Source organism: Mustelus asterias, chromosome 11, assembly GCF_964213995.1.
Source record: "Mustelus asterias chromosome 11, sMusAst1.hap1.1, whole genome shotgun sequence".
NCBI lineage: Eukaryota > Metazoa > Chordata > Chondrichthyes > Carcharhiniformes > Triakidae > Mustelus > Mustelus asterias.
Window position 1 is genome coordinate 70,143,877 of NC_135811.1, and position 20,674 is coordinate 70,164,550.

The following is a 20,674-nucleotide window of genomic DNA, read 5'->3' on the forward strand; positions in this document are numbered from 1 at the left end:
CAGGAAGGGAACACTCTTGCCTGGTGATTGTCGAGCAGTGTTTATTCATCCGTTGTCGTAGTGTCTGCATGGTCTCCCCAATGTACCATGCCTCGGGACATCCTTTCCTGCAGCGTATCAGGTAGACAACATTGGCCAAGTCACAAGAGTATGTACTGTGTACCTGGCGGATGGTGTTCTCATGTGAGATGATGGCATCTGTGTCACTGATCCGGCACGACTTACAGAGGTTGCTGTGGCAGGGTTGTGTGGTGTCGTGGTCACTGTTCTCCTGAAGGCTGGGTAGTTTGCTGCGTACAATGGTCTGTTTGAGATTGCGCGGTTGTTTGAAGATAAGTAGTGGGGATGGCCTTGGTGAGATGTTTGTCTTCATCGATGACATGTTGAAGGCTCCGGAGAAGATGTCGTAGCTTCTCCGCTCCGGGGAAGTACTGGACGATGAAGGATACTCTGTCCGCTGTGTCCTGTGTTTGTCTTCTGAGGAGGTCGGTGCAGTTTCTCGCTGTGGCGCGTCGGAACTGTCGATCGATGAGTCGAATGCCATATCCGGTTCTTACAAGAGCGTCTTTCAGTGTCTGTTGCGATCCTCCTCATCTGAGCAGATCCTGTGTATACAGACGGCTTGTCCATAGGGGATGGCTTCTTTGACGTGTTTAGGGTGGAAGCTGGAGAAGTGGAGTACCATGAGGTTATCCGTGGGCTTGTGGTACAGTGAACTGCTGAGGAGACTGTCCTTGATGGAGATGTGTGTGCCCAAGAATGCAACCGATTCCGGAGAGTAGTCCATGGTGAGTCTGATGGTGGGATGGAACTTGTTGATGTCATCATATAGTTGCTTCAGTGATTGTTCGGGTGTGTTGGCCTTGTGTATCTTCAAGAGGCAGTAGAGATCTCCAACGTGGGGAGTACGTGGGATGAGAGCACGAAAGGTGCTCTGAAGGTCCAGATTAAAGGTCTTGATCAGTCTGTTGATGGGTGTGTTCTTTGGTCGGATCTGTAGTGTTCCTTGTTCAGTTGTCGGTACACTTCTTTGCAGTAATCCGTTTTGTTCAGTATGACGATGGCCCCTCCTTTGTCTGCTGCTTTGATGACAATGTTGCGGTTGGTCTTGAGAGCGCGGATGGCGTGCGTTGTGCTTGGGTGACATTCGGGGCTGTCTTGTGAGTGCGGCTGACGAATCTGGCATTGATGCACCTCCTGATGGCTTGGGCATACATGTCGACTCAAGGGCAGCGGCCTTCCGGAGGGCTCCAATTCGACTCTTTCCTCTTCGGTTGCTGCACTGTGGATCTCTCTGTCTGCTGCTCCGGTTTATTGGCTGTCTCATCGGGTTCGCTGTTGGCCTCTTGGGGTTTGTGGAAGAACTCACGCAGCCTCATTCACCTGATGAATTCCTCTGTGTTTGCTGCGAGGTCCATTTTGGTGGTGAGACAGAAATTGAGCCCTCGGCTGAGAATTTCGATTCTGTCTGGTTGAAGTGTGTAGCCTAACAAGTTGACAATGGATTTCCCTGAAGTTGTACTGTTTTCTACTGTGGTACCGAGGGAGGCTTGGTTGCTGCTGGTGGTGATGCCGAGTTAACCTGTTGGACTTTAAGCTGGTATTGAGACTTCTTACTGTGCCTACCCCAGTCCAACGCCAGCATCTTCACATCAATGTAATTCTGCTGATTCTCTCACCCTGGCACTGAGACCAGCTATAGCAAAGAACAAAGAACAGTACAGCACAGGAACAGGTCCTTCGGCCCTCTAAGCCTGTGTTGATCATGATATCTGCCTGAACTAAAATGTGTGGACTTAGAGTCCGTATCCTTCCATTCCCATCCTATTCATGTATTTGTCTCGTTGCCCCTTAAATGCCGCTATTGTACCCGCTCCCACCACCTCCCCGGGCAGCGCATTCCAGACATTCACCACCCTCTGTGTAAAACACTTGCCTCGCACATCTCCTCTAAACTTTTCCCCACGCACCTTAAACCTATGTCCCCTCGTACTTGACTTTTCTACCCTAGGAAAAAGCATCTGACTATCCACTCTGTCCATGCCACTCATAATCTTGTAAACCTCTATCAGGCACCCCTCAACATCCGTTGTTTCAGTGAGAACAAACCAAGTTTCTTCAGCCTCTCCTCATAGCTAATACCATCCTGGTAAATCTCTTCTGTATGCTCTCCAAAGCATCCACATCCTTCTGGAATGTGGCGGCCAGAATTGTGCATAATATTCTAAATCAGCAACCCAAAGACCACCCTGGTTACAATCAGCTAACAGCGCAGTCTGGAGATCAGAACCCCATGCACACAGGAGTTGTGAATACTCGACCTAACAACAAAATCCACCCTGAAAAGATGAACTTGCCTCCAAAGCCACAGAAGCCGGTTTCTTTGTAATCTTTACAGATGTCGGGCTGGTAGTCCCACCGCACAGTCGCTCGGAGGTGTTCGGGGGCTCGTATTGGTCCTTTCCTGATTAATAATAAACACTGTTCAAACTTACAGTGACAGTCAGCAAATCACAAAACACATTGAGAGCCAATGGGGAGGGAGAGTGGGAGCTGGGTGGGAGGAAGGGGCACAGAAAGCTCCCACAATTCACAGCAGTGTTTGTAAGCATTCCATTAAAAAATCATCATCCTCCAGCCCATTGCCCAGGAACTCGGATCAGAGATGTGATCCACTGAGGAGGGACTGGAATCAGCGATGTGATCCACTGAGGAGGGACTGGAATCAGCGATGTGATCCACTGAGGAGGGACTGGAATCAGCGATGTGATCCACTGAGGAGGGACTGGGATCAACAATGTGATCCACTGAGGAGGGACTGGGATCAACAATGTGATCCACTGAGGAGGGACTGGAATCAGTGATGTGATCCACTGAGGAGGGACTGGGATCAACAATGTGATCCACTGAGGAGGGACTGTGATCAACAATGTGATCCACTGAGGGGGGACTGGGATCAGTGGCGTGATCCACTGAGGAGGGAGTGGAATCAGCAATGTGACCCACTGAGGAGGGACTGGAATTGGCGATGTGATCCACTGAGGAGGGACTGGGATCAACAATGAGATCCACTGAGGAGGGACTGGGATCAACGATGAGATCCACTGAGGGGGAGCTGGGATCAGTGGTGTGATCCACTGAGGAGGGACTGGAATCAGCGATGTGATCCACTGAGGAGGGACTGGAATCAGCGATGTGATCCACTGAGGAGGGACTGGAATCAGCGATGTGACCCACTGAGGAAGGACTGGAATCAGCGATGTGATCCACTGAGGAGGGACTGGGATCAACGATGAGATCCACTGAGGGGGAGCTGGGATCAGTGGTGTGATCCACTGAGGAGGGACTGGAATCAGCGATGTGGTCCACTGAGGAGGGACTGGGATCAACAATGTGATCCACTGAGATTGAGAGCAACGATGCAATCCACCAAGGGGGGGGGGGGGGCTGGGATCAGCGGTGTGATCCACTGAAGGAGGGGCTGGGATCAGCAATGTGATCCACTGAGGAGGGCCTGGAGCACAATGTGATCCACCAAGGAGGGACTGGGTGAATGTTTCCCTGCAGCTGAGGTCTCTGATGTGGGGGGGGGGGGGGGGGGGGGAGGGGGGGAGAGGAGATACTGCTCACAATGTTTCACCAAACAGATTCCGAAGCATGAATCAGATTGCAAGAACTATAGTAATTCCCACTATGTAATACCAAATAAAAGATTGTCACAGAAATCCAAAAGGAAATCAGTAGAAATTACCTCCAGAACCTGTAAAAATGTGGAACTCGGTACATACACGGTGGCACAGTGGTTAGCACTGCTGCCTCATAGCGCCAGGGTCCCTGGTTCGTTTCCTGGCTTGGGTCACTGTCTATGCGGAGTTTGCACGCTCTCCCCGTGTCTGCGTGGGTTTCCTCCAGGTGCTCCAGTTTCCTCCCACAATTCGAAAGACGGGCTGGTTAGGGTGCATTGGCCATGCTAAATTCTCCCTCAGTGTACCCGAACAAGAGCCGGAGTGTGGTGACTAGGGGAAGTTTCACAGTAACTTCATTGTAGTGTTAATGTAAGCCTACTTGTGACTAATAAATAAACTTAAAAACGTATCCAGAAAAGTTAAGGTGAATCGCATCGATATGTTTGAGGGGAAACGAGATGAATACGAGTGCAGCGAGAATAGGAAGATATACCGATGGGGTTAGATGAAGGGGAGGAATAAGGAGCGTGAACAACACACTGGAGCAGTTGGTGTGAATGTCTCTGTGCTGCAGACAGCGAAATGTTTCACTCACCTCACCATTCCTGAAGCTGCATTGGCCATGGATGTATCTTTGGGTTTGACGTACTTGATGTAGTTGTTGATACCTCGGTAGATTTTCTCATCGTCTTTCCCTTTCAGCTCCTGTCAGATACACAGAGGGTGTTTAAGCGTAATCCCTCACCTTGTGCAGCCAGCCATGGTGACAGCACAACCTGGTAACGGTTCAGAAATCCTGCACAAACTGTGGTCTAATCATTTCAATGTTGGGACTGCTTGTTATTTATCATGTGTTTTAATTTGGGCTTCTATAACTCAGTTTCTTCATGATCTTCGTCTGTGTCAGTGTCTGACTCTTCTCCCTCTGCTCTCGCCATCTCTCCCTCTTCTGCTAGTGTGCATCTCTATGTCCCGGTACAAATTGTCCATTACTTCTTAGTTACTCTTTCTCTTCCCCTCGTGTGTGTGGCTGACTATTTCTCGCAAAGCTCTCCCCTGTCCCAGTGTGTACACCAGTGTCTCCATCTCCCCTGTCCCAGTGTGTACACCAGTGTCTCCATCTCCCCTGTCCCAGTGTGTACACCAGTGTCTCCATCTCCCCTGTCCCAGTGTGTACACCAGTGTCTCCATCTCCCCTGTCCCAGTGTGTACACCAGTGCCTCCATCTCCCCTGTCCCAGTGTGTACACCAGTGTCTCCATCTCCCCTGTCCCAGTGTGTACACCAGTGTCTCCATCTCCCCTGTCCCAGTGTGTACACCAGTGTCTCCATCTCCCCTGTCCCAGTGTGTACACCAGTGCCTCCATCTCCCCTGTCCCAGTGTGTACACCAGTGTCTCCATCTCCCCTGTCCCAGTGTGTACACCAGTGTCTCCATCTCCCCCTGTCCCAGTGTGTACACCAGTGTCTCCATCTCCTCTGTCCCAGTGTGTACACCAGTGTCTCCATCCCTCCCTGTCCCAGTGTGTACACCAGTGTCTCCATCTCCCCTGTCCCAGTGTGTACACCAGTGTCTCCATCTCCCCTGTCCCAGTGTGTACACCAGTGTCTCCATCCCTCCCTGTCCCAGTGTGTACACCAGTGTCTCCATCTCCCCTGTCCCAGTGTGTACACCAGTGTCTCCATCTCCTCTGTCCCAGTGTGTACACCAGTGTCTCCATCCCTCCCTGTCCCAGTGTGTACACCAGTGTCTCCATCCCTCCCTGTCCCAGTGTGTACACCAGTGTCTCCATCTCCTCTGTCCCAGTGTGTACACCAGTGTCTCCATCCCTCCCTGTCCCAGTGTGTACACCAGTGTCTCCATCTCCCCTGTCCCAGTGTGTACACCAGTGTCTCCATCTCCCCTGTCCCAGTGTGTACACCAGTGTCTCCATCTCCCCTGTCCCAGTGTGTACACCAGTGTCTCCATCTCCCCTGTCCCAGTGTGTACACCAGTGTCTCCATCTCCCCTGTCCCAGTGTGTACACCAGTGTCTCCATCTCCCCTGTCCCAGTGTGTACACCAGTGTCTCCATCTCCCCTGTCCCAGTGTGTACACCAGTGTCTCCATCCCTCCCTGTCCCAGTGTGTACACCAGTGTCTCCATCTCCTCTGTCCCAGTGTGTACACCAGTGTCTCCATCCCTCCCTGTCCCAGTGTGTACACCAGTGTCTCCATCTCCTCTGTCCCAGTGTGTACACCAGTGTCTCCGTCCCTCCCTGTCCCAGTGTGTACACCAGTGCCTCCATCTCCCCTGTCCCAGTGTGTACACCAGTGTCTCCATCTCCTCTGTCCCAGTGTGTACACCAGTGTCTCCATCCCTCCCTGTCCCAGTGTGTACACCAGTGTCTCCATCCCTCCCTGTCCCAGTGTGTACACCAGTGCCTCCATCTCCCCTGTCCCAGTGTGTACACCAGTGTCTCCATCTCCCCTGTCCCAGTGTGTACACCAGTGTCTCCATCTCCCCTGTCCCAGTGTGTACACCAGTGCCTCCATCTCCCCTGTCCCAGTGTGTACACCAGTGTCTCCATCCCTCCCTGTCCCAGTGTGTACACCAGTGTCTCCATCTCCTCTGTCCCAGTGTGTACACCAGTGCCTCCATCCCTCCCTGTCCCAGTGTGTACACCAGTGCCTCCATCTCCCCTGTCCCAGTGTGTACACCAGTGTCTCCATCTCCTCTGTCCCAGTGTGTACACCAGTGTCTCCATCTCCCCTGTCCCAGTGTGTACACCAGTGTCTCCATCTCCCCTGTCCCAGTGTGTACACCAGTGTCTCCATCCCTCCCTGTCCCAGTGTGTACACCAGTGTCTCCATCTCCCCTGTCCCAGTGTGTACACCAGTGCCTCCATCCCTCCCTGTCCCAGTGTGTACACCAGTGTCTCCATCTCCCCTGTCCCAGTGTGTACACCAGTGTCTCCATCTCCCCTGTCCCAGTGTGTACACCAGTGCCTCCATCTCCCCTGTCCCAGTGTGTACACCAGTGTCTCCATCTCCCCTGTCCCAGTGTGTACACCAGTGTCTCCATCTCCCCTGTCCCAGTGTGTACACCAGTGTCTCCATCTCCCCTGTCCCAGTGTGTACACCAGTGTCTCCATCCCTCCCTGTCCCAGTGTGTACACCAGTGTCTCCATCTCCCCTGTCCCAGTGTGTACACCAGTGTCTCCATCTCCCCTGTCCCAGTGTGTACACCAGTGTCTCCATCCCTCCCTGTCCCAGTGTGTACACCAGTGTCTCCATCCCTCCCTGTCCCAGTGTGTACACCAGTGTCTCCATCCCTCCCTGTCCCAGTGTGTACACCAGTGTCTCCATCCCTCCCTGTCCCAGTGTGTACACCAGTGTCTCCATCTCCCCTGTCCCAGTGTGTACACCAGTGTCTCCATCCCTCCCTGTCCCAGTGTGTACACCAGTGCCTCCATCCCTCCCTGTCCCAGTGTGTACACCAGTGCCTCCATCTCCCCTGTCCCAGTGTGTACACCAGTGTCTCCATCCCTCCCTGTCCCAGTGTGTACACCAGTGTCTCCATCCCTCCCTGTCCCAGTGTGTACACCAGTGCCTCCATCTCCCCTGTCCCAGTGTGTACACCAGTGCCTCCATCTCCCCTGTCCCAGTGTGTACACCAGTGTCTCCATCTCCTCTGTCCCAGTGTGTACACCAGTGCCTCCATCCCTCCCTGTTCCAGTGTGTACACCAGTGCCTCCATCCCTCCCTGTTCCAGTGTGTACACCAGTGCCTCCATCCCTCCCTGTCCCAGTGTGTACACCAGTGTCTCCATCCCTCCCTGTTCCAGTGTGTACACCAGTGCCTCCATCCCTCCCTGTCCCAGTGTGTACACCAGTGCCTCCATCCATAAGACCCTAAGACATAGGAGCGGAAGTAAGGCCATTCGGCCCATCGAGTCCACTCCACCATTCAATCATGGTTGATTTCAACTCCATTTACCCGCTCTCTCCCCATAGCCCTTAATTCCTCCAGAAATCAAGAATTTATCAATTTCTGTCTTGAAGACGCTCAACGTCTCGGCCTCCACAGCCCTCTGTGGCAATGAATTCCACAGACCCACCACTCTCTGGCTGAAGAAATTTCTCCTCATCTCTGTTCTAAAGTGACTCCCTTTTATTCTAAGGCTGTGCCCCCGCGTCCTAGTCTCCCCTGTTAATGGAAACAACTTCCCTACGTCCATCCTATCTAAGCCGTTCATTATCTTGTAAGTTTCTATCAGATCTCCCCTCAACCTCCTAAACTCCAATGAATATAATCCCACGATCCTCAGACGTTCATCGTATGTCAGGCCTACCATTCCTGGGATCATCCGTGTGAATCTCCGCTGGACCCGCTCCAGTGCCAGTATGTCCTTCCTGAGGTGTGGGGCCCAAAATTGCTCACAGTACTCCAAATGGGGCCTAACCAGTGCTTTATAAAGCCTCAGAAGTACATCCCTGCTTTTGTATTCCAACCCTCTTGAGATAAATGACAACATTACATTTGCTTTCTTAATTACGGACTCAACCTGCAAGTTTACCTTTAGAGAATCCTGGACTAGGACTCCCAAGTCCCTTTGCACTTTAGCATTATGAATTTTGTCACCGTTTAGAAAATAGTCCATGCCTCTATTCTTTTTTCCAAAGTGTACGACCTCGCACTTGCCCACGTTGAATTTCATCAGCCACTTCTTGGACCACTCTCCTAAACTGTCTAAATCTTTCTGCAGCCTCCCCACCTCCTCAATACTACCTGCCCCTCCACCTATCTTTGTATCATCGGCAAACTTGGCCAGAATGCTCCCAGTCCCGTCATCTAGATCGTTAATATATAAAGAGAACAGCTGTGGCCCCAACACTGAACCCTGCGGGACACCACTTGTCACCGGTTGCCATTCTGAGAAAGAACCTTTTATCCCAACTCTCTGCCTTCTGTCTGACAGCCAATCGTCAATCCATGTTAGTACCTTGCCTCGAATACCATGGGCCCTTATTTTACTCAGCAGTCTCCCGTGAGGCACCTTGTCAAAGGCCTTTTGGAAGTCAAGATAGATAACATCCATTGGCTCTCCTTGGTCTAACCTATTTGTTATCTCTTCAAAGAACTCCAACAGGTTTGTCAGGCACGACCTCCCCTTACTAAATCCATGCTGACTTGTCTTAATCCGACCCTGCACTTCCAAGAATTTAGAAATCTCATCCTTAACGATGGATTCTAGAATTTTGCCAACAACTGAGGTTAGGCTAATTGGCCTATAATTTTCCATCTTTTTTCTTGTTCCCTTCTTGAACAGTGGGGTTACAACAGCGATTTTCCAATCCTCTGGGACTTTCCCTGACTCCAGTGACTTTTGAAAGATCATAACTAACGCCTCCACTATTTCTTCAGCTATCTCCTTTAGAACTCTAGGATGTAGCCCATCTGGGCCCGGAGATTTATCAATTTTCAGACCTTTTAGTTTCTCTAGCACTTTCTCCTTTGTGATGGCAACCATATTCAACTCTGCCCCCTGACTTTCCTGAATTGTTGGGATATTACTCATGTCTTCTACTGTGAAGACTGACGCAAAGTACTTATTAAGTTCCTCAGCTATTTCCTTGTCTCCCATCACTAGATTACCAGCGTCATTTTGGAGCGGCCCAATGTCTACTTTTGCCTCCCGTTTGTTTTTAATGTATTTAAAGAAACTTTTACTATCATTCCTAATGTTACTGGCTAGCCTACCTTCATATTTGATCCTCTCCTTCCTTATTTCTCTCTTTGTTATCCTCTGTTTGTTTTTATAGCCTTCCCAATCTTCTGACTTCCCACTACTCTTTGCCACATTATAGGCTCGCTCTTTTGCCTTGATGCATTCCCTGACTTCCTTTGTCAGCCATGGCTGCCTAATCCCCCCTCTGGTAACCTTTCTTTTGTTTGGGATGAACCTCTGCACTGTGTCCTCAATTACTCCCAGAAACTCCTGCCATTGCTGTTCTACTGTCTTTCCCATTAGGCTCTGCTTCCAGTCGATTTTTGTCAGTTCCTCCCTCATGCGCCTGTAATTACCTCCCTGTCCCAGTGTGTACACCAGTGCCTCCATCCCTCCCTGTTCCAGTGTGTACACCAGTGCCTCCATCCCTCCCTGTCCCAGTGTGTACACCAGTGCCTCCATCCCTCCCTGTTCCAGTGTGTACACCAATGCCTCCATCCCTCCCTGTTCCAGTGTATACACCAATAACTTGCTCCCGCTGCCTTCTCACTTCTTGGATCTTCTGACTCCGTTCGAAGATTGCTTGCATGTCTTTATCTTTCTCGGTGTCCAGTTGATACACAGCTGTTGCTCCCATGTCCTCTGGACCAACAGGTTTCTGTGAAGCACAGATGGATATTAGCTGCTAACCAGCATAGTCATTTCACAATTAAACAGTTCATGCATTTGTCTTTCAGACTCCCATTCCTCCAACCCACTCCCGTCACTATCCCACTATCTGTAAATCATCTCACTCCTGAAAGAAGTGTCTTATGATATTGTGATGCCCACTGTCATTCTTGATATCTCATGCGTGGGGAGATACGTGCATTGAGGGATGGAATGTTAAACGGACACTAAGTGTCAGCAAAATATCTTCCTAAAGTGAAACTTCTTTAATTTAATTAGGGCATCATGATCGGCACAGGCTTGGAGGGCCGAAGGGCCTGCTCCTGTGCTGTACTTTTCTTTGTTTAGACTGTCCAGCTGAACTCAATCTCCACCAAACAGCCACAGAGTAACAATCACTGCATGATTCTCCTCCAGATAGTGAGCAGAGAGGGAAGTCCCGTCAATTTTCTCACTCTCAGTTCAGAGACACTGTCTTAGTCTAAACATCTTTTCTTTATTGTATCACAGGATGTGTGTCACTGGAAAGGCCATCCCCAAATGCCCTTGAATTGAATGGCTTGCTAGGTCATTTCAGAGAGCAGTTCAGAGTCATTGTTGTGGGTGTGGAGTCACATGTAGGCCAGGCCAGGTAAGGAGGGCAGATTTCCTTCCCTAAAAGGACATTAGTGAAGCGGATGGGTTTCGACAACAATCGACAACTTTGGAAACACAGGGAATCCCCCTCCAGTCCAGGTGAGCAGAGCCCTCCCCGATTGGGGCTGGGACAGACTTTAGCATTTCAGAAAAACAAAGACATCCCTTATTGCCTCACAGATGCAGAGAGCCCACTCCCCTCCCACTGCAGTGACAGACCGAGAGAACGCACCCCTACCCCTGCAGGGTAAAGACTGCTCCAACCTACTGTGGGAACAGAGACTGGACAGCCCCAGCCCTGTGCTTCCAGGGACTGAAACCCCCTCCAACTGCAGAGACAAAGACCGGACCTCCTGTTGCCCATTGGGGCACAGTGTGTGACTGATGGGTGGAATAGTAGTTAGCACTGGTGCCTCACAGCACCAGGGACCTGGGTTCAATTCTGCCCTCGGGTGACTGTCTGCATGGAGCTTGCATGTTCTCCTTGTGTCTGTGTCGGTTTCCTCCCACAGTTGAAGATGTGGAGGTTAGGTGGATTGGCTATGCTAAATTGATGCTTCGTGTCCAAAGATGTGTCGGTTAGGGGATTAGCCATGGTAAATGAGTGGGGTTATGGGGATAGGGGGAGAGGAGGGTCTGGATGGGCTGCTCCTTTGAAGAGTCAGTGCAGACTCGATGGGCCGAATGGCCTCTTTCTGGATGGTAGGGATTCTATGGTATAGTTCTAGACACGATGGGCCTTGATGTTTTGTGTTTGATGCTGCTCCTTACCGCTGATCGTGTGGATTTGTAGGACACGGTGATTTTTTCAGCTTCATCGCTGTCACTGTCACTGTACTGCTCTCTGGCTCCTGCTGGTTTGGCAGTCTGGAAACAATCAGGTAAACAGTCAGAAAGTATCAGCCTACGTCTGAAAACCACACAGGACAGGCTGTTCACTAATATCACAGTGCACCGACTGGGCCAGGAACTGACCATTCCCCTCCTCGGGCAGCGCTGCAGGGCACCAACCTTCAAGAGCCTCACGCAGCTGCTCCTCATGTTAAAGGCTGAGCAGTGAGCGCCAGCAGACTATTCAACCACAGTGGGGGGGTGGAATCATAACCTTGCTGCAATCAGCACGGACCCATGAACTGCTAAAAGTTTCCCTGGACTCCAGCACCTGGACATGTGGCTGGTCGGGAGACAAGCCGCTAGTAGCAGTTTCCAATAAGTATAGAGAACAGTTTTAAAGGGGATGTAAGAGACCTCTGGGTACACAAATCTTTGTATGCCACAAGACAAGTTGAGGAATTTGTTCCAACAACATACAGAATCCTTGACTTTATAAACAGAGGAATAAAGTACAAAAGCAAGGACATTGTGCGAACTGGCTCAGCCCCAGCTGGAGAATGTCGAGGTCTTGGATAGGACACAGAAAGGTATTTAATGGTACTGGGGGTGAGGGCTATGAATTATGCGGAAAAGCTGGAGTTGTTCTCCTCGGAACAGCGAAGGGTAAAGAAAAATGTAGCTGATGTGTTTAAAACAACGAGGGCTTGTGATGGAGTAATTCAAGGAAGGTGGTGATAATCCAGCAGCCCAGGGTAATGTTCTAGGGGCATGGGTTCAAACCCCACCATGGCATTCACATTGAATTAATAAAGAGTCTAGAACTGAAAGCTGATGATGATCATGAAACTATCGCTGAGTGTTAGGAAGGTTGGTAATCAGTGTGACACAGGTTTAAAGTAACTGGTAAAAGAATTGAGAGAGAGGTGAGGTAACTTTATTGCAAGTTGTTGTGACCTGGAACGTGCCGTCTGAAAGGGAGCAGATTCAACCGGAATTTTCAAATTGCATGTATATTGGCTGCATTAAAAACATGGCGGGTTGAAGTAAATAAAGATAAACTGTTTCCAGTGGCTGAAGGCTCAATAACCAGGGAGCACGGGTTGAAGGTGATTTTAAAAAGATCCAGAGGCGAGGAGGAAATCTTTTTTAGGCACTGGCTGGTTCGGATTTGGAAAGCATTGCCCTCGAAAGGCGGGTGTATAAAGATTCCAAACTAACTTTCAAAAAGGAATCGGATAAATATTTGAGGAGAAGAAATTATCGGGATTATGGGGAAAGTCTAACTGGGGTTGTTTATAGAAAGAGCTGGAACAGACACATTGGACGGGATTTTCCAGACGTGCTCGCCCCAAAGCCGGAAAATCCCAGCCGAGATCAACAGTGCTTCGCATAGTCCATCGCCCGCTGCGATTCCCGCGGTGGGCGGGATGGGAAAGTTCCATCCGGTCTGTCTGTACTGGTCTATGGTATACTGGCAATGGAAACATCGAGATGGAAATGGGGAACAGCAAGGCAAACAGAATTACTTTTCCACAGAGCTGGCACCATGAGCCACATGCCCCCCCCCGTAGTGCTGTACAATTGCAAGATTCCACAATTTTAAAACCACAGGATGGCCATGTACTGCCTCACCCACCTTCTGTATCATGGGGTTCGACACGGTTGTTCTCTTTTGTCTCCGCACTGCAGTATTCCCATCATCGTCTCCACTGCTGTCTGTGCAGCAGAAGGGAAAATGCAGTAAGTATCGAGATACCCTCAGTGAGAGCCGCCCCGAGTCCCTTTATTATAGTAACAGGTTAGTAAGAGAACACCTCACAATGGGAACCGTTACAAAGTGATACGGCTATTGTTTATCCTGACACATTCTCAGGAGGTTTCAGCCCAGAGGCAAAAGCAGACGATCAAACCCAGCAGTTTTAGAGATCTATAAAGAGAATTTATATTTATATACCACTTTTCACACCCTCATGCCCCCAAATGCTTTCGAGTAATTTAAGTGTGGTGACTGTTGTAATTTAAGAACACTAAGCTATAATATTCCAACAGGACGAGGCAGGGTAGATGCTGGATGTTCCCAATGGCGGGGAGTCCAGGCCCATGGGCCACAGTGTAAGGATACGGGGCGAACCATTTAGGACCAAGATGAGGAGAAATTTCTTCACCCAGCCTGTGGAATTCACTACCACATAGAGCAGTTAAGGCCAAAACATTGAATGTTTTCAGGAAGGAATTAGATACAGCTCTTGGGGCAAAGGGGATCAAAGGATATAGGGGGGTGGGGGGGCGGGAGACAGAATCAGGTTGTTGAGTTGGATGATCGTAATGAATGTGGAGCAGGCTCGGAGGCCATTGGCCGCTTCCTGCTTCTATTTTTCACGTTTCGAAGGGCTTTGAGCGTGTTTCACCATTCAATCAGATCTTTGTTTATCTGAACCTTGACCCCAGTTACCCGCCTTGTCTTCATCGCTTGTTATACACTTACTGGATACAAATCGCTTGATCACAGACTTAAAAACTTCAATTATTGGCAACTATCCACAGCTTAGTTTGTTTTGAACAGCACTGGGGAGAGAGGGAGCAGTACCATTAGGGTGCCCTTCAGCTGAACCACAGAACAACACTGGGATCAGTGTCCTGGTTAATCATAGGGGCCGGGGGGGGGGAGAGAGAGAGAGATCCGGGGCGAGGGGGTGGGGTGGGGGCGGACCGGGTGGCGGGACAGCCGGTGGTGGGGGGGGGGGGGGGGGGGATTCAATTGCAGGAAGATTTGTAAAGTTAAGGAGAATGGACAAGAAGAGAGTGTAGGGTAGTGATACAGGTGATGATAACCAGAGTGTGACGAGAAAGGACACAATTCCACCAACCTTTGTGTCGTCCGCAAACTTACTAATCAAACCAGTTACATTTTGCTCCAAATCATTTATATATATATTACAAACAGCAAAGGTCCCAGCACTGATCCCTGAGGAACTCCACTTGTCACAGCCCTCCATTCAGAAACTCACCCTTCCACTGCTACCCTCTGTCTTCTTTGACCGAGCCAGTTCTGTATCCACCTTGCCAGCTCACCTCTGATCCCATGCGACTTCACCTTCTGCACCAGTCTGCCATGAGGGACCTTGTCAAAGGCCTTACTGAAGTCCATGTAGACAACATCCACTGCCCTACCCTCATCAATCATCTTCGTCACTTCCTCAAAAAATTCAATCAAGTTAGTGAGACACGACCTCCCCTTCACAAAACCATGTTGCTTCTCACTAATACATCCACTTATTTCCAAGTGGGAATAAATCCTGTCTCGAAGAATCCTCTCCAATAATTTCCCTACCACTGATGTAATGCTCACCGGCCTGTAATTACCTGGATTATTCTTGCTACCCTTCTTAAACAAAGGAACAACATTGGCTATTCTCCAATCCCCTGGGACCTCCCTGTTGCCAATGAGGATTTCTCTCAAGGCCCCAGCAATTTCCTCCCTTGCCTCTCTCAGTATTCTGGGGTATATCCCATCAGGCCCTGGGGACTTGTCGACCTTAATGTTTCTCAAGAACCCCACTACCTCCTCCTTTTTGATCTCAACATGACTCAAACTATCTGCACATCCTTTCCCAGACTCATCATCCACCAAGTCCTTCTCTTTGGTGAATACTGATGCAAAGTACTCATTTAATATCTCGCTCATTCCCTCTGGCTCCACACATTGATTCCCTCCCTCGCCCTGGAGCGGGCCAACCCTCTCCCTGGCTGCCCTCTTGCTCTTTATATATGTATAAAAAGCCTTGGGATTTTCCTTAATCCTGCTGGCCAATGCTTTGTGACCCATTTTAGCCCTCCTTACTCCTTGCTTAAGTCCCTTTCTAATTTCCTTGTATTCCACACTTGCTTCATGTGTTCCCAGCCTCCTAGCTTTGACAAATGCCAGAGACTTGGAAAAAGTATTTTGTATTTGTCTTCGTAGAAGACACAAAAATCATCCCAAGAATAGTAGAAAGATCAAGTGACAAAAGGGAAGGAGGAACTTAAAACAATCATGGCCACTAGAGAAAATGAACTAGAAGGCCAATATGTCTCCTGGATGTCATAACTTGCATTTTAAGGTGGTAAAAATGGTGGCAAAGATATTAGAATAGGTTGCAATCTTCCAAAATGCCGTGGATTCTGGAAAGGTCCAAGTGGATTGTAAAACCACAAATGTAACACCTATATTCAAGAAAGGTGAGAGATAGAAAACAGGAGAACATAGCCTAGTTAGTCTAATATCTGTCACTGGGAAACTTAGAATCCATTATTAAGGAGGTAATAGCAGGACATTTAGAAAATCATAATATAATCAGGCAGAGATCGCCTTTGTGAAAGGGAAACAAAAACAGAAAATGCTGGAAAATCTCAGCAGGTCTGACAGCATCTGTGAAGAGAGAGTAGAGCCAATGTTTCCAAGTTTGGATGTCCGGCTTCAAAACTATTGCCCAAGAGTTCATGGTTTTGGGGATATATTGGCATGGATAGGAGATTGGCTAAGTAACAGGAAACAGTTGGGATAAATCGGTCATTTGCAGGTTGCTAACTAGTGGGGTGTCACAGGGATCAATGCTGGGGCCTTAACTATTAACAATTTATATGAATGGCTTGGATGAAGGGACCAAATATATTGTACCCAAATTTGCCAATGATACAAGGAATAGTAGGAAAACAAATTTAGATAACGATACAGAGAGTTTGCAAAGGGATAGTACAGTGCTGAGCACTGATGCCTCACAGCGCCAGGGACCTGGGTTTGATTCCCGGCTTGGGTCACTGTCTGTGCGGAGTCTGCATGTTCTCAGTGTCTGCGTGGGTTTCCTCCGGTGCTCCGGTTTCCTCCCACAGTCCGAAAGACATGCAGTTTAGGTGCGTTGGTCATGTTAAATTCTCCCTCAGTGTACCCGAACAGACGTCGGAGTGTGGCGACTGGGGGATTTTCACTGCAAATGTCCTGAACACTATAGTTAAAAAAAGCCCAGCAGCGCCTCTACTTTCTCAGAAGACTAAGGAAATTTGGCATGTCAGCTACGACTCTCACCAACTTTTACAGATGCACCATGGAAAGCATTCTTTCTGGTTGTATCACAGCTTGGTATGGCTCCAAGACTGCAAGAAACTACAAAAGGTCGTGAATGAAGCCCAGTTCATCACGCAAACCAACCCGTCCCATCCATTGACTCTGTCACACTTCCCGTGATGTGGAGATGTCGGCGTTGGACTGGGGTAAACACAGTAAGAAGTTTAACAACACCAGGTTAAAGTCCAACAGGACAGCCCCTGTCTGGAGACAATACACATCTTTTTTAGCCTGTCTTGATGCTCTCTCCACTCACGTTGTTTGTATCTTAAAGACTTGATTAGCTGTAAGTATTCACATTCCAACCATTATTCATGATAATTGAGTCTGTGTCTTTATATGCCCTGTTTGTGAACAGAATTCCCACTCACCTGAAGAAGGGGCTTAGAGCTCCGAAAGCTTGTGTGACTTTTGCTACCAAATAAACTTGTTGGACTTTAACCTGGTGTTGTTAAACTTCTTACTGTGTTTACACTTCCCGTTGCCATGGCAAAGCAGTCAGCATAATTAAGGACCCCACGCACCCGGACATTCTCTCTTCCACCTTCTTCCGTGGGGAAAAAGATACAAAAGTCTGAGGTCACGTACCAACCGACTCAAGAACAGCTTCTTAAGAACATAAGAAATAGGAGCAGGAGTAGGCCATCTAGCCCCTCGAGCCTGCCCCGCCATTCAATAAGATCATGGCTGATCTGATAGTGGTTTAGTTCCACTTACCCGCCCGCTCCCCATAACCCTTAATCCCTTAGAAATCAGAAATCTATCTATCTGTGGCTTAAACATATTTAACAAGGTAGCCTCCACTGCTTCAATGGGCAGAGAATTCCAGAGATTCTCAGAGAAGTAGTTCCTCCTCAACTCTGTCCTAAACTGATTCCCCCTTATTTTGAGGCCGTGTCCTCTAGTTCTTGTTTCCTTTCTAAGTGGAAAGAATCTCTCTGCCTCTACCCTGTCGAGCCCCTTCATTATCTTATATGTCTCTAGAAGATCTCCCCTCAGCCTTCTAAACTCTGACGAGTACAGGCCCAATCCACTCATAAGCTAACCCCCTCATCTCTGGTATCAACCTGGTGAACCTTCTCTGCACTCCCTCCAAGGCCAATACATCCTTCCGCAAATAAGGGGACCAAAATTGTACACAGTACTCTAGGTGCGGCCTCACCAGTACCCTGTACAGTTGCAGCATGACCTTCCTGCTTTTATACTCCATCCCCTTCGCGATAAAGGCCAACATTCCATTTGCCTTCTTGATTACCTGCTGCACCTGCAAACTGAGCTTTTGCGATTCATGCACAAGGACTCCCAGGTCCCTCTGCACAGTAGCATGTTGTAATTTTTCACCGTTTAAATAATAGTCCATTTTACTATTATTCCTTCCAAAGTGGATGACCTCACACTTGTCAACGTTATACTCCATCTGCCAGATCCTCGCCCACTCACTTAGCCTATCCAAATCTCTCTGCAGACTTTCCGCATCCTCCACACAATTCGCTTTCCCACTCATCTTTGTATCATTCGCAAACTTTGTTACCCTACACTCGGTCCCCTCCTCCAGATCGTCTGTGTATATGGTAAACAGTTGAGATCCCAGCATCGATCCCTGCGGCACGCCACTAGTCACCAACTGCCAACCAGAAAAGCACCCATTTATTCCAACTCTCTGCTTCCTGTTAGATAGCCAATCCTCAATCCACGCTAACACTTTACCCCCAACTCCGTGTACCTTTATCTTATGCAGCAACCTTTTGTGAGACACCTTATCGAATGCCTTCTGGAAATCCAAAAACACCACATCCACCCGTTCCCCTCTGTCAACCGCACTCGTTATATTTTCATAAAAATCCAGTAAATTCGTCAAACACAACTTTCCCTTCATGAATCCATGCTGCGTTTGCTTGATCGAACCATTTTTTTCCAGGTGTCCTGCTATTTCTTCTTTAATGATTGATTCCAGCAATTTCCCAACTACGGACGTTAAGCTAACCGGCCGGTGGTTACCCGCCTTTTGTCTACCTCCTTTTTTTAAACAGTGGAGTCACATTAGCTGTTTTCCAATCAGCCGGCACTTCCCCAGAGTCCAGCGAATTTTGATAAATTACAACCAACGCATCCGCTATTACTTCTGCCATTTCTTTCAGTACCCTGGGATGCATTCCATCCGGGCCCGGGGACTTGTCTACCTTTGGTTCCATTAGCCTACCAAGCACTACCTCTTTAGTAATAGTAATCGTTTTAAGGTCCTCACCCCCTACAGTCCCACGACCATCAATTTTTGGTAAGCTATTTGTGTCCTCTACCGTGAAGACCAACACAAAAAACTTGTTTAAGGCCTCGGCCATTTCCTCGTTTCCTATTATTAAATCCCCCTTCTCATCTCCTAAGGGTCCAACATTTACTTTAGCTACTCTTTTCCTTTTTATATATTTGTAAAAACTTTTACTAACAGTTTTTATATTTTGTGCTAGTTTAGTTTCATAATCTATCTTTCCTTTCTTTATCGCTTTCTTAGTCGTTCTTTGTTGTTTTTTAAAGCTTTCCCAATCTTCTAATTCCCCTCTAGTTTTGGCCACTCTGTACACATCGGTTTTTAATTTAATACTCTCCTTTATTCCCTTTGTTATCCACGGCTGGTTATCCCTTTTCTCAGTAAGAAGTTTAACAACACCAGGTTAAAGTCCAACAGGTTTATTTGGTAGCAAAAGCCACACAAGCTTTCGAGGCTCTGAGCCCCTTCTTCAGGTGAGTGGGAATTCTGTTCACAAACAGAACTTATAAGACACAGACTCAATTTACATGAATAATGGTTGGAATGCGAATACTTACAACTAATCCAGTCTTTAAGAAACAAAACAATGCCATTGTTTCTTAAAGACTGGATTAGTTGTAAGTATTCGCATTCCAACCATTATTCATGTAAATTGAGTCTGTGTCTTATAAGTTCTGTTTGTGAACAGAATTCCCACTCACCTGAAGAAGGGGCTCAGAGCCTCGAAAGCTTGTGTGGCTTTTGCTACCAAATAAACCTGTTGGACTTTAACCTGGTGTTGTTAAACTTCTTACTGTGTTTACCCCAGTCCAACGCCGGCATCTCCACATCATTATCCCTTTTCTTACATTCCTTTTTTATCACAGGAATATATTTTTACTGCTGCTTCTTCCCTGCTGCTGTCAGACTTTTGAATGGACCTACCTCGCATTAAGTTGATCTTTCTCTACACCCTTGCTATGACTGTAACATGACATTCTGCACCCTCGTTTCCTTCTCTATGAATGGTATGCTTTGTCTGCAAGAAACAATACTTTTCACTGTATGTTAATACCCGTGACAATAATAAACCAAATCAAAATAAACAATGTTTCTCCCTGTGGGAACAGGTTATTGGGCCATCAGTCTGTTTGTGGGATCTTGCTGTGCAGTCTGGCTGCCGGGTTTCCGCTCAGTGGCCCCATGGAGGGGGGGGGAGGCGCTATATCAATGCAAACCCCCTGTTGTTGTGGCGGCGGGAACTGCGCCCCATTTTAACCCCTAGCGGCGGGACTCGCGCCGGTACCTTTGTCGCTGCCGCTCGCTGTCCGCTTCCGTCCCTTAAATTTCCTGCTGGATTTTTTAAAGAGGAAAGTGCAAACCGGGGCGGCGGGACCTGGAGCCGCACCGGGACCGGCAGCAGCTTCCCCCGCCTCCGCCATCTTAACAACAAGACAGCCCGGGCGGCATGAGGAGCCATAGCGGCCGCCACCCGGCACCAGCCCCCAGCGGCCTGGAGCCGCACTGCAACAGCGATCCCAGACGGCTCGGGCTGCAGCGACAGCCAGCGGCCCGGAGCCGCACTGCAGCGACCCCCCAGTAGCTGCTGACTGATGTAGGGGGTTGAGGAGATCCCACAGCTTTACCATAAAAACAATGTTAAAAAATGTAATCAAGTGTCTTTTTTCTTGTATGGTGGAAGGGTGTCATGTACACTAAAGATATGTCACATTCTTAATTTTTAAAATATAGAATCACACAATTGTTACAATGCAGGAGGAGGCCATTTGGCCCAT

The 20,674-nt window shown here is 48.6% G+C and overlaps 1 protein-coding gene across 2 annotated transcripts in view; it reads right to left on the reverse strand.

Moving 5' to 3' along the window:
• rnf113a (ring finger protein 113A) overlaps window positions 1–20,421 on the reverse strand; it is a 39,225-nt gene extending 18,804 nt beyond the window's left edge. The window contains exons 1-6 of one of the 2 annotated variants that reach the window (XM_078223714.1): window positions 20,185–20,421; window positions 13,169–13,248; window positions 11,470–11,565; window positions 9,944–10,051; window positions 4,282–4,391; window positions 2,358–2,464 (exon numbers count right to left, since the gene is read on the reverse strand). In XM_078223714.1, the coding sequence (XP_078079840.1) occupies window positions 2,358–2,464; window positions 4,282–4,391; window positions 9,944–10,051; window positions 11,470–11,565; window positions 13,169–13,248; window positions 20,185–20,320 (637 nt within the window). In that variant the 5' untranslated portion in view covers window positions 20,321–20,421. Of the gene's footprint in view, window positions 1–2,353; window positions 2,465–4,281; window positions 4,392–9,943; window positions 10,052–11,469; window positions 11,566–13,168; window positions 13,249–20,184 lie in introns of both variants that reach the window. The other variant, XM_078223715.1, reaches the window with a different exon arrangement.
• Window positions 20,422–20,674: the final 253 nt, after the last annotated feature.